The sequence below is a fragment of the Onychomys torridus genome, chromosome 21, assembly GCF_903995425.1.
Source record: "Onychomys torridus chromosome 21, mOncTor1.1, whole genome shotgun sequence".
Classification (NCBI taxonomy): Eukaryota; Metazoa; Chordata; class Mammalia; order Rodentia; family Cricetidae; genus Onychomys; species Onychomys torridus.
This window is the reverse complement of record NC_050463.1, coordinates 6002715-6015953: the sequence shown is the minus strand read 5'-3', so window position 1 is coordinate 6015953 and position 13239 is coordinate 6002715. Positions and strand designations below refer to the sequence as shown.

Here is a 13239-nt window from a genome sequence, read left to right as displayed (position 1 = left end):
CTGTGCCCCAAGTCCGTCTACGGCTGGCCCCGCCCCCGAGTCCTGATTCGATCGCTCAGGCTCGTGCCTGAGCACGGCTAACCGAGGCTTGCGGTCACGTGGGGCAAAGTCAAGGTTAGAGGTTCAACCAGGGTGGCTGGCACGGGCCGTCGCCTTGCATCCAGCACACCCTGGTGGACGGAGAGGGACGACAACTTCAAGGTCGGCCTTTGGCTACACCTGAGTTCGAGGCCAACCTGAACTACAGGCATTGCTGTCCAAACAATAAAAAATTAAGACGTTCCAACAAGTAAGACCCATGAAACCCGCCCACACCTCAAAGAACAGTCTACTGCCACACCACCCTAATGACACCTGGCCCACGAAGACGGCTCGGCAGGGAAAGGCACTTGCCCCCGAGCCTGGTGGCTTTGGTTCGATCCCCAGGACCCACACACACACACAGTGGAAGCAGACAAGTCACTACTCCAAGCCGTCCACTGACAGGGCCTCTGGCACCTGCCCCCTCTCCCACAAATAAGCTGGTCCAATTTTCCTGTTTAAGCTACATCTACATACCTGATCCTCTGCTTCCGTGTTTAGTATAAAATCCACAAAAATTTCCCCTACCATTCTTTCTGGCTCCGGCCTGATTTTGAGCCCTACGGCAAACTCTGGGGGTCAATCCAAAGCTGCTGGGGGCTCCTCCATGTTGCTCCTGGTTGACCCTCCAGCCAACCCATACTACCTAACTCTCCAGCGGTGCAGACAGGCTCAGCAGGTAAGAAGTACTTCTCTCAAGTTCCAGCACCCACAGGGGAGCTCCAGGGGCCCCAGCACCCTCTTCTGGACACGAGGGGTACTGCACCCATGTGCACAAACCCACACATAATTGAAAATGCACAGAATTATAGTTCTACCTGCTGGCTTTGGGCTAGCATATGGCTTAAAAGTTTGCTAACAGCCACACGCAGTGGCACACAGCTTGAATCCTAGCACTCGAGAGGCAGAGCCAGGCGGATCTCTTGCGTTCGAGGCCAGCCTGGTCTACAGAGCGAGATCCAGGACAGCCAGGACTACAGAGAAACCCTGTCTCAAGAAACAAAAGAAGTGGTTTGTCATGGAGTCAAGGTGAGAGGACCTGGTGTCTTGGAGAAGTAATCGAAGGTGCCTCAGACATGGGACAAGACCATAAAGGTTTAATTTAAAGTCACAGTGTCTCAGGCAGGAGGGCAGCCTCAGTCCACATCTCTTCTCCAGGGATACCTCTGGGCTCGGCAGAGGAAGTGTGGACAGTCCTGGGTCTCCACACTCCGGGAGATGAGGTAAGGCCCTAGGTGCTTGCCGGGGCAGGAGGGTCGGCCGGTGCTGTGGGAGTCTCCTTGCGTACCAGTTCCGGCTCATCCTCCCCGTCCTGCGGTGGGTGGACCAGGACCTTGTCCAAGATGCCAAACTCTTGGGCCTCCATGGGGCTCATGTAGCGGTCCCTCTCCATGGCCGACTCTGGGGGAAGCAGTACATACAGGTAAGAGCAGAGACCTGGGACGCTGTCCCCAAATTCCTAGGTTGAAGTCCCCACCAGTGGTGGGATGGTTTATGGAGTTGTGAGGATGGAACCCCTACCACGGGATCTGTGCCCTTGCTGAAGGTCAAAGGTCGCCTTCCAGGCACCAGCCATTCCTGACCTTCCTGCTTCCAGGCCTCAGATACACATTCCTAGTATTTTAGCCACCAGCCTGCCATGTTTTGTTTTTGGCTCCCTGAGTTATATAAGACACACACTCACTCTGACAATTCTTCCCCGTGGGACTGGGAACTTCTCTGTGTCTCAGTTTCCCCAGCAGTAAGAAATATATTTCTTTTTGTTTTTTGTTTTGTTTGTTTTGTTTTTTGTTTTTTCAAGACAGGGTTTCTCTGTGTAGCTCTGCGCCTTTTCTGGAACTCGCTTTGTAGACCAGGCTGGCCTCAAACTCACAGAGATATTTCTTTTTTTGAGGCAGCTCATGTAGCCCAGGCTGGCCTCCTGATTCTCCCGCCTGCACCTGACAAGTGCTGGGACAACAGGGGTGAACCACCATGCCACACTGGTATAATTTTTACTGACTACTCAAATACATTGAGTTCTGCGATCCACAAGGTGGAAGAGAATTACCTCCTGAACACTGCCCTGTGACCTCTACACATCACAGTATGCACATGCCACACTCACCATTAAATACACCCAGGAAAAGGTCATGTGGTGCCATGTGGTGGCTCTTAGGCTGAACATGTGTGACCAGCACCAAGACAGATTCAAGAATGGCTTGTAGGCCTGGTAGGAGTGGGTGCTGGCCACCAATGACCTGGACTTCAGTCACCGCAATGCACAAGGTGTCAGGAGAGCACTGACTTCTACAAACTGTCCTCTGACTTCCACAATCCACTGTGGCAGGCACATGCTCCCCCCAAAATTGAAATCTCACAGGCACCAGCCTCATACCACCAGTAACCTTTCCCCCGACCCAAGACAGCACGGACCAGCTGAGCCAGTTTTCATGGCTGATATGTTTATTTTGGTCTGAGCCTGAATCTAGCAAGAATCTCTCCATCAGTCTAGAACTCCTGATTCTCCCGCCTCCACCTCCCAGGGCTGGGATGACAGGTAGGTGCCACCATACCCAGCTTGCAAAGTTGGAAATTCTGCCCAATAGGCTAGGAACTCTGCCAGGCCAGAAACATATCCCCAGGGCTGGAGAAGTGGCTTGGAGGTTAAGAGAACTTGTTCTGGCAGGGGACCCAGGTTCAAGCCTCAGCACCCACACAACTTACAAATGTTTATAACTCTGGTTCGAGGGGATCTGACACCCTCTTGTGACCTCACAGGCACCAGGCACACATTCAATACAGACATACATGCTGGAGAAATACCCATATACATATAATAAACAATAAAATGAATTATTAAAAAAAAAAAAAAAAAAGGAGTCGGGAGGTAGTGGCCCACTCCTTCAATCCCAGCACTCAGGAGGCAGAGGCAGGCAGATCTCTGTGAGTTTGAGGCCAGCCTGGTCTACAGAGTGAGTTCCAGGACAGGCTCCAAAGTTACAGAGTGAAACCCTGTCTTAAACAAACAAACAAACAAACAAACAAACAAACAAAAAGGGGGGGGGGAGAAATGTCTAATTTGTTTTGTTTAGTTTTTTTAAGACACAGTTTCTTTGTGTAGCTCTGGCCATCCTGGAACTTGTTTTGTAGACCAGGCTGTCCTGGAACTCCAAGATCCGCCTACCTCTGGGACTAAAGGCATGTACCACTACCACAACCACTTGGTAAGAAATCTATAAAGCACGCCTCCAGCCCTCACTGGGGATTCTAGGCGGGGCTCCGCCCTGACCACGCCCCCAGCCCTCACTGGGGAGTTAGGCAGATGCTCCACCCCCAGGCACACCCCCATCCTTTAGAGACACTTAGCTATCAGCATTGGAAGGGGCACAGGCACAGAGCATTTTAGGTTAGTGATTCTACTGAACATCCTCAAGGTCCAGGGTGACCCCACTACAGTAATGTGGCTCTGAATGTCCAGGTGGGGAAGCCCCGGTTTAGGACAATGCCAACGCACAGGAGTGTGCCCTACGGGGCTGGGTGCTCACCGATCACCTGCAGGCTCTGCTTGGTGTGTTTGGCGTAGATGTTGTACAGCTGCTTTTTCAGCTTCATGATCTCCTCTGCCTGGATGGCGATGTCTGTGGCTTGGCCCTGAGAAGCAAGCGGTAAGTTGAGGAAGAAGATAAAGCCTAGAACTGGAGGAGTCCCCGGCAGGATGCTTGAGGAAGCCATCCCTGTGCTTCGGCCCTGCAGTTTCTGAGTGTATCTCCACGCCACTGATCTATTTTTATTGTACTTTTCTTTTGTCTTGTGACAGAGTCTCTCTACACAGCTATGGCTGTCCTGGAACCTGCTCTGTGGACTCCTTACTGTTTTGAGATGGTGTTTTCATGGCTGGGGAGGTGCTCCTCAGGGGTAGAATGTCTGCTAAGCATGGGAAAGACCCTGGGTTCCATCTCCAGCACCAGGGGAAAGGATAAAAAACAAAAACAGAGCTGGGCATGGCGGTGCACGCCTTTAATCCCAGCACTTGGGAGGCAGAGGCAGGCTGATCTCGGTGGGTTCGAGGCTAGCCTGGGCTACAGAGTGAGCTATGGCTGCATGGCGAGACCCTGTCTCCAACAGAGAACAGTGGCCTAGACTTCCTCCCACATCCCTGCAGGACTTGCCACTCACCCTGGCCCCTCCGGAGGGCTGGTGGATCATGATTCTGGAATTGGGCAGCGAGTGGCGCATGCCTGGGCTGCCAGCAGCAAGCAGCAGCGAGCCCATGCTGGCAGCCTGTCCAACACACCACGTGCAGATGGGGTTCAGAATATACTGCATTGTGTCATAGATGGCCAGGCCCGCAGTCACCACACCACCTGCAGGCAGGGGAGCAAGTCAGGCCCAGTGGGATCCGCCTCCACCCCAGCACCGAGCGGTCCAGCAAGCTACGAGTGCAAACGTCATTCGGAGTAGATGGGTGACAGGAATGAGACAGGTCTCAAGGAGGGTCCTTCCTTCAGAGTCAGCTATGGCCACATGTGCACACGGGACAACACACATGCAGACACACAGACAGACAGACAGACAGACACACACACACACACACACACACACACACCAAAAGGCTCTGCCAGGCACCTCCTGGCTATGCACCCTGGTCAGGCCATATGTCACCACATAGGGCCAGCCACTCCAGCTCTCTAAGGCACACTTGTCCGTGTAGAACATTCTGTGAGAGGTGCCTGGCCTGAGGAGCCTAATTAACACTGCCCATCCTTGGGCTGTTGAGAAGAATCAGCGCTCCTCACCACGTCTGACAACCCAGGACCCCATGACGGAAGGGGAGTGTCCTCTGACCTCTGTGTGTGCACACGTGGTGGTGGCATGCACGACCCCATCTACCCACACACTCATATGAATAAATGTAATCCTAATGTTTTTCTTTTCTTTTTCCCTCGAGACAGGGTTTCTCTGTGTCATTTTGGAGCCTGTCCTGGATCTCACTCTGTAGACCAGGCTGGCCTCGAACTCACAGAGATCCGCCTGCCTCTGCCTCCCAGTGCTGGGATTAGAGGCGTGCGCCACCACCGCTGGCCTAATGTTTTTCTTAAAAATCAACTATTTCTGCAGAGTGTGGTGGCTCGTGCCTGCATCCCAACCAAAGTGAGAGAACTGTAGAGAATCTGGCTACAGAGTGAAAACTGTAAGTTGGTAAAGTTCCTGTTACTTGTGGATGTGAGGTGATTCCCAGTACCCAAAAATAGACATGGCAGCACATGCCTGTGATCCCTGCACTGGGAAGGTAGAGACTGGAGGACCCTTGGGGCTCACTGACCAGCTAGACCAACATACTTGGAAAGTTCCACACCAGTGACAGACCCTTTTGGAGAGATTTTAATTAATCAATTAATTAGTTCTTTGTTTTTTTCCAAGACAGGGTTTCTCTGTGTAGCCCTGGCTGTCCTCTAGAGATCCGCCTGTCTCTGCCTACTTAATGCTGGGATTAAAGGTGTACACCACACCTGGCTAAAATCCTAAATTTCTGTAGCCCTGGCTGTCCTAGAACTCAGAGATCTGCCTGTCTCTGCTTTCAAAGTGCAAGAATTAAAGGCATGTGCCAGTCTGCCATGCTTGGAGCGATTTTCAATTTTAGATTCTGTGGACAGCTGCTTCACATCTGTTCTCCAGACAGGGGATATTCCCGGCCCCACAACCAGGTCAGGCCCTGCTCACCTGGGCTGTTGATGTACATGTGAATGGGTTTCTTGTTGCTTTCAGACTGTAAGAACAGCAGCTGGGCGATGACCAGGCTGGCGACACTGTCATCAATCTGTAGGTGGGGAGGGCACAGTTGTCCCCAGGTTGAAGGTGGGCTATATGGAGGCTTAAGGAGCCAGGAACCCGAACTTGAGCATAGGAAGGGGGTGGTCAGGGAGCCCCAGACACTGGAAGACAATAAGCTGAGCACAGGGCTGGGATGTAGTGTAGCGGGTAGAGTGCTTACCTAGCATGCTCAAGGATCTGAGTTCAAGCACTGCCTAGACCTGGTGTGGCGGTACAGACCAGTCATCCCAGCACTTGGGAGTTGGAGGCAACAGAAGGTGGAGTTCAAATACCAGGTCTCAAAAAACCAAGGAGCTGACTGGGGCTGGGGCTCAGTGGGCAGCACTGCATAAACCTGGTGTGGTGGTACACCTTCATCCCAGCCCTAAACGTCCTCCTCAGCTACATAGGGGCTTTCAAGGCCAGCCTGAGACCTTGTCTCAGAAGACTTCCACACAAAGACTAGCTGCCAACAGCAGTCCACGGTGGTGATGCACACGTGAAACCCAACATTTGGGAAGCTGAGGCAAAAGGACGGCGTGGTGGGAACTGGCCTGGACTACATGGCAAGAGTTTGGCTCAAAAAGTGAATGTTGAAGGTCAAGGACTAGGGTCTAGGAGGTCACCAGGGAGGAGGAGGAGGTGGGTGGGGCACAGAGCTTGACCAGGGGAGAAAGGTTGGAGACAGCTAGGTGTGTCCAGAGCGCACCGGGGTCGCTCACCGGGCCCATGACGCACACGATGCGTTCCCGCAAGAGCCTCGAGTATATGTCATAAGCGCGCTCGCCTCGACCCTGGTGGGTTAAGAACGGAGGTGAAAGAAAAGTCAGCGACCCTGGCAGGCCGCCCTCCGCCCCTTAAGCCTCCACACCATGTCCCCACCAGGCCCCCGTACCGTCTGTTCCACAACTATAGGGATGAGCGGGAAAGCTCGCGTAGCAGTTCCATGCAGGCTCTTCTGCAGGGGTGAGCCGCTCCCAGCAGTACATGGCGGGGAGAAACGCACGGCAAAGCGAGACAAGACAGCACCATATCCGCCCGCAGCCAGCCGGGCCTCCCCCAGCAGCACCCGGGGCCACATGCCGCCGCGCGCCCCGACTTGGCTTCCGGAACTACAACTCCCTACGGGCTTTGCGGGTGCGCCCGCTCGTCCATTTCCGGGAACTGAATGGGCAGGACCGCAGAAGGCGGGAGTAAGTCTGTGGGCGGGGTCTTCACCGGAAGCAGGCGTTCGGATGACTAGGGGCACTCCACGTCTCCGTCCCATGCAGGTTCCTGCACGGGGCCTTTCCGTTCCCCGGCGTCCACGCGGGAAGCAGCGCACGGCGGGGTGAGGCTAGGCCCAAGGTGAGACACCTGTCTGCCACCATTGCTCCCGCAGCAATCTTCAGGTGCATGTGCTGGCCTGCCGCCTGTCTGTCTTCCGGAACTACAATTCCCAGGTGCTGTGCGCCCATGACTCCCCGGTATAGGCTCTCGAAAAAAGGGAGTGGGATTTATACCGGAAGTAGAGCTCAGGATTCGCTGAGGAATTTATTAAACAATGCAGCTTAGGGAGTTGGGGGCGTTGAGGTAAGGCTCTTGGAGACCTCGAGGGGCCCCAGGACAGGAGGCCTGAACTCTGCATTGGTTCTCAGAGGGTACTCCGCGTTCCAGAGACGTCCCCTTTGTTCTGGTGGAAGCTCCACCTCGTCTCCCCTCCCTCACCTTTCTCCCGACACCCTGCTCCGTCTCAAGCCCCGAAACACAGCTCCTCCCCAGAGATGCTCAAGGCCACGCCCGCAGGGCACTTAAACTGCACCCCGGAAAACAGACCCGTGGTTTTTTGGTCTCTGTTCCCCGTCTCCTCTCTGGGTGGTCGGAAAAACCATCCCGGAGGGCTTTACCCATTAAACCGGGGCTTTTTCTAATGTGGTCTGATTTGGATTGCCGCCACGGCAGAGAGGGTTATCCGTGTGCAGAACCTTTTCACCGTTATTGTCCCATTCCAAGTGGGACTTGGAAGTAGGTGCACAGTCAGATGCACGGTCCTCCACCTTGAGAAATACTGTCCCCTTTCACGTTGAGCTGCCGCCGCCAGGCCCAGGTCCCATCAACTCCCTCCACGGCCACACCTCTATTGTCCTTCAGCCTAGCCTGTGCCCACGCTGCTTCCTCACTCAGCAGCTGGAAGTCCTTGAAAGAGATGAGACCGAGCCCTCCAGCACTGACATGGCTCCTCGTGAGCGGCCTAAGCACGTTCCCTTGACTCCAGCAGCCACACCTCCGTACACAGGGGCTCCCCTCTGTGCTGAGCCTTTCACCCCACACCTACATCAGGCTGAGACGTCATGTGTGCAGAGACTGCCTTTGCTTCCACCCCAGGCACATTCTGGAACTTTCCCAATTAGCTGTTGCCTGATGTAAGTATTACTTAAGGAAGTTGCACTGATTATCTTTTGGGTTTTTTTGTTTTTTGTTTTGAGCTGAGGACCGAACCCAGGGCCTTGCGCTTGCTAGGCAAGCGCTCTACAACTGAGCTTAATCCCTAACCCGATCTTTTGGGTTTTGTCTTTTATGTGTGTAGAATAAGAGCTTCATAGGGAGAGACATTCTACACAGTGGTTCATCTCCATTCCCAAAGCCAAACCTTGCCCCTCACTGGGGATTCTAGGCGGGGCTCCACCCTGACCACGCCCCCAGCCCCTCACTGGGGATTCTCAGTTGGGCCTTTGAGCCATGCCCCAGCCTCATTATCTTATATAATAATATCCTTAGCCACCCCAAGAAACAGGAACTACTTCATCTCCAAGTTACTAAAAGGAAACTGAAGACCAGAGATGTTAAGCAATTTATTCTAGGTGAAATAGCTAGCAAATAATAGACTGAGGCAAGCTGCTGAATTCCTGAATCTCAGTTTCCTTGGTGTGTCCCAGGATTCCTGAAAGATTTCCTGGGCAGCCTTTTGTTCCCTGAGGAAGATACATTTTGGTAACTGGGAACCTGCATTTAAATTTCACCAGAAGTTTAACATCAATTTAACATTAAATTTAAAGGCCAGAAATGAACATCAAAGGCCTGAAATGTTTCCTCCCAGAGCTCTCCAAACAACACAGGCTCTTGCCATGGCGCTTGGTTGCCCACCATAATCGGGTGACAGGACTCAGTTGCAGGATAGAGAAGTCAGGCTGGAACTGACCTGGGGGCTTCCGCCCCTCCAGTTTGATCTCAGAGTGCCAGAAGGTGACATTCAGTCTGTTGCGGGACAGAAGACATCAGTGGTCTTATCCAGTTGTGGACCCTGACTGCTGCCACTCTGCCCAGCAGAATCAAGCTTGGTGCTGTGAGCCGACCAGAACCCACGCTCGGAAGTCACAGGCAAGGAGAGAAACTTACCTCTCGTTGCTTGCTGAATGTGAAACTGCCCTTCAGAATGTTTATGTTCTTAGAGACTCACAAGTCAGAGTGCAGGGGAAGCAGCCGCCGCCAGTGCCCGGCCCTGAGTGGGCTCTTACAGTACCCGGGCTTGGGGAACTTCACGGAAGAGCTGGAGGGTGGGACAAGGGCTGTGAAATGTCTCAAGAACACTCCTGACCTCACAGCAGCTGTGGCTGCCTGGACAAGATCAGTCAGTATTCCAGCAGGCCGCAGTTACTGGTCTCAGTAGGTTATGGAAAAAGGACTCACAACTTTAATCTGGGGGGGGGGGGGGGCTCTGCCGGAGTGTTGGGAGGAACAGGAATGGATCGGAGTAAAATACTTCTACATAAATGTATGGAATTGTTAAAGAATTCAAACAAACAAACAAACAAAAACAGCTAAAACAAGCCAGGACATGGTGGTACACATTTTTTTTCTTTTTCTTCCTCCCTCCCTCCCTCCCTCCCTCCCTCCCTCTCTCTCTCTTTCTTTCTTTCTTTCTTTTATTTCTTTTTTTTCTTGTTTGTTTTTTGGGACAGGGTTTCTCTGTGTAGCCCTGGCTGTCCTGGAACTCACTCTGTAGACCAGACTGGCCTTGAACTCAGATCTGCCTGCCTCTGCTAAGATTAAAGGCATGTGCCACCACGGCCTGGCTAACCCCCACTAGAACCCCACTAACCAGGCTGTGCTCAACTCAGAGATCTGTCTGGCTCTGCCTTTCAAATGCTAGGACTAAAGGTGTGCACAACCATAACCCAATTTGTGGAACACATCTTTAATCCCAGCACTCAGGAGGCAGAGGCAGGAAGATCTTGATGAGTTCAAGGCCAGCCTGGTTTATATTGTGAGTCCCAAGCCAGCCGGGACTAAATAGTCTCCAAAAAAAAAAAAAAAAAAAGCAATAACAAAACAACTGTATTTTGTTAATTTTGAAGGTTTATTGTTATTGTTTTTAATTGTGGGGATGTGGGGATGTACAGGGAGCAGCAATGGGTGTTAGATCCCCTGGAGCTGAAAGTACAGATGGTTGTGAGCCGCCTGAGGGGGTGCTGGGAACCAAACCCAGGCCCAAGCGAGAACAGCAAGTGCTCTCAACTGCTGTGCCACCTCTGCGCTCTCAGAATGCCACGATTCAGACCTCAGTAAACTAAAGGTCTCACTGTAGCCCAGGCTGGCCCCGAGTTCAAGGCAATCCACCTCCTTCCGCCTCAGGACTGCTGAGATGGTGACATACGGCACCAAGCAGGCTCGCTGCTAATAGGTCTTATTCCTTTTCACTTACGAATTGTTTAAGTCGGACCATTGGATTTTTCTAGAATGCAGTAACCGTATTTTTCCTTGTCATCCTTTCCAAACAAGCTAAAGTTCTGAGGGGTGGGAAGGGGTCGGAATCCCCTTCTGTTCTTCAGAGGGTTATGACGTTTCCTTATTTGGTGATTTTTGTCTGAGACAGGGTCTCCTGTAGCCCAGGCTGGCCTGGAATTTACTGTTGCCAAGGCTGGCTTCCAGTCCCAGAGCCTCTTTCCCGAGGTCTAGGGTGACAGACAGGAGCCGACACCGTCTTTCCTTTGGAATCTGGAAACTAAGTCCACGATAGCTGGGTGATTTACACACAGGGAGAGGAGGAGAAACCCCAAGGAATCCAGGTCAAGGCTATTCAAACCAGATTAAAATCTGTGGATGTCTATAGCACCGACTCTTTGATTTTGAAAGTAGAGTTACATAACACAGCACCAGTGGGGCGTTGGCTCATCCTTGTGGAACAGCCACCCTGGTAAGATAGCCGTCACCGCCACGGCAGTCTCGGCAGCCTCAGTGAGCCTCAGCTCTGCCGTTTTCAGGAGTTAAGGGCAGCCTTAGCTACTTAGTGAGTTTGAGGCCAGCCTGGGTAATAGAAGAAGCATGGGAGGGGTTGATTTTGAAAGTAGAGTTACATAACACAGCACCAGTGGGGCGTTGGCTCATCCTTGTGGACAGCCACCCTGGTAAGATAGCCGTCCACCACCACGGCAGTCTCGGCAGCCTCAGTGAGCCTCAGCTCTGCCGTTTTCAGGAGTTAAGGGCAGCCTTAGCTACTTAGTGAGTTTGAGGCCAGCCTGGGTAATAGAAGAAGCATGGGAGAGGGAGGGAGGGAGGGAGAGAGAGAGAGAGAGAAGCCTGAACTTTTCTCTGAGAGATGTGAGTAAATGTCACCCACCTTGCACAGGACACCTGGAAAGTGCCCCACCTCATCTGGCTTGGTGAACAGGGAGTTTATTGGGTCCCTCACAGGAGCCTGGCAGAGGCCCCACACAACACAGGTGACCACCCTCTGAAAACTTGGCCTGTGGAGCCCTGCACATCACTTTGACTTCTGACCTCCTATGCCCCTTGTGTTCAGAAGGTTGTGTGGCTGTCGAAAGGGCAGGAGCTGGGAGGCTGCTGCCACCCCAGAGGGTCTGTGACCCTCCCCACCCCCTCTAGTTTGGTTGGTTGTTTTTTGTTGTTTGGTTGGTTTGGTTTTTTGAGACAGGGTTTCTCTGTGTAGCCCTGTGTCCTGGAACTTGCTCTGTAGACCAGGCTGGCCTGGAACTCACAGAGATCCACCTGCCTCTGCCTCCTGAGTGCTGGGATACAAAGGTGTGGGCCACCACAGCCCACCTCCCACCCCCTCTATCTAAAAGTCTCTCCTTTTTTTTTTGTTTTTGTTTTTGTTTTTCGAGACTGGGTTTCTTTGTGTAGCTTTGTGCCTTCCCTGGAACTCACTTTGTAGACCAGCCTAGCCTTGAACTCACAGAGATCTGCCTGCCTCTGCCTCCCAAGTGCTGGGATTAAAGATGTGTGCCACTACCGCCCAGCTCTCTCTTTGGTTTTTATGCCTTTGGAAACAGTCTAATGTAGCTCAGGCTGGCCTAGTGCTATGGGCTCCATAGCCTGGGATGGCCTCAAAGTGCTGGGATGGCAGTTGTGTGTCATTGCACCATGTTCCGATGAATCACCTTCTAAAGTGTGTCCAGTTTGTGTGTTATTTGGAGAAGACTGTCCTATCAAATCTAGTCAAGATCGGGCAACAAGCCTCAGCTGGTAAGCCTGAGGACCCGAGTTCATCCCCGGGACCTGAACAGGGGTGGGGGGGTGGGGGTCGGGAGGGGGGAAGAAGTCAAAAGGACAGGAAAGCACTTGGCTGCTTCTAGATATGGAGCAGCAAGTTTGTTGCAGATGTGTGGGAGAGCACAGCTGGAGGCAGACACCTGCAGAGTGGACTTGTGAGGAGGGAGGGAGGGAGCCAGGTGCAGCAGCCAGGAGGGAGGCCAAAGGTCCACAAAGCAAGGGTGACCAAAATGTCTCAACTATTTATGGAAGAGGCTCTGGAGAAGGGCAGCCCAGCCCCTGGGCAGGAGGGTTCAGGGTATGGGCGGAGTATGCCAGCCTTACCGTGTAACAGGCAGGGACTGAGGGATGCTGGAAGAACCTGAAGGCCAGGTCCAGCTTTGATGTGGTAAATAGGCACCTCAGCCATTTGAACCAGGTTTGAGAAGTGGAAGGACAAGACCAGTTCCCTTCAGTTGTCCTTGAACTGCTACACATGTCCTGGTGCATTCACACATAATGAGGGGAAGGGAAGGGAAGGGAAGGGGAAGGGAAGGGGAAGAGAATAGAGTCTCCTCACTCTACCTAGCTGTGGACAACCTTGAATTCCTGATCCTCCTGCCTCCACCTACAGAGTTGGAGCAGGTGTGTGCCACCACGCCTGGTACCAGCTGGGATTTCTGGCTGATGGTCAAGTTCAAAGGTTCTGGGTGTGTTGGCCTGATTGCAGCCAAGCTGCCTGGTGCCCCGTGGAAGGAATGGCTGGGCAGTGTTCCCTTCCTGCTCTCTTTCCTAATGTCTGAGTCTCAGGAGGGCACCTGCCTGTCAGCTCAGCACCCAGGAGGATGAGGCAGGAGGATCACTTCGGATTCCAGGCCAGCCTGGGCTACATAGCAA

General features: G+C 52.9%; 1 protein-coding gene across 1 annotated transcript; it reads right to left on the bottom strand.

The window, feature by feature from the left end:
- Nucleotides 1-1158: 1158 nt before the first annotated feature.
- LOC118571681 (caseinolytic mitochondrial matrix peptidase proteolytic subunit) lies at nucleotides 1159-7007 on the bottom strand. Its single transcript, XM_036170893.1, has 6 exons — nucleotides 6770-7007; nucleotides 6597-6668; nucleotides 5785-5881; nucleotides 4240-4427; nucleotides 3609-3714; nucleotides 1159-1482 (listed from the first exon to the last, which is right to left on the bottom strand). Exons 1-6 carry the CDS (start codon nucleotides 6953-6955, stop codon nucleotides 1313-1315), a joined length of 819 nt encoding a protein of 272 aa, XP_036026786.1. The 5' UTR covers nucleotides 6956-7007; the 3' UTR covers nucleotides 1159-1312.
- Nucleotides 7008-13239: the final 6232 nt, after the last annotated feature.

Bases quoted from the DNA above. Each gene is read 5' to 3' on its own strand.
- LOC118571681 (XM_036170893.1), bottom strand. From the start codon at position 6,955: ATGTGGCCCCGGGTGCTGCTGGGGGAGGCCCGGCTGGCTGCGGGCGGA. The intron at 6,669-6,769 runs GTACGGGGGCCT...TTAACCCACCAG, and splicing joins CTATAGTTGTGGAACAGACG to GGTCGAGGCGAGCGCGCTTA. The intron at 4,428-5,784 runs GTGAGCAGGGCC...CCCTGCCTGCAG, and splicing joins CATGTACATCAACAGCCCAG to GTGGTGTGGTGACTGCGGGC.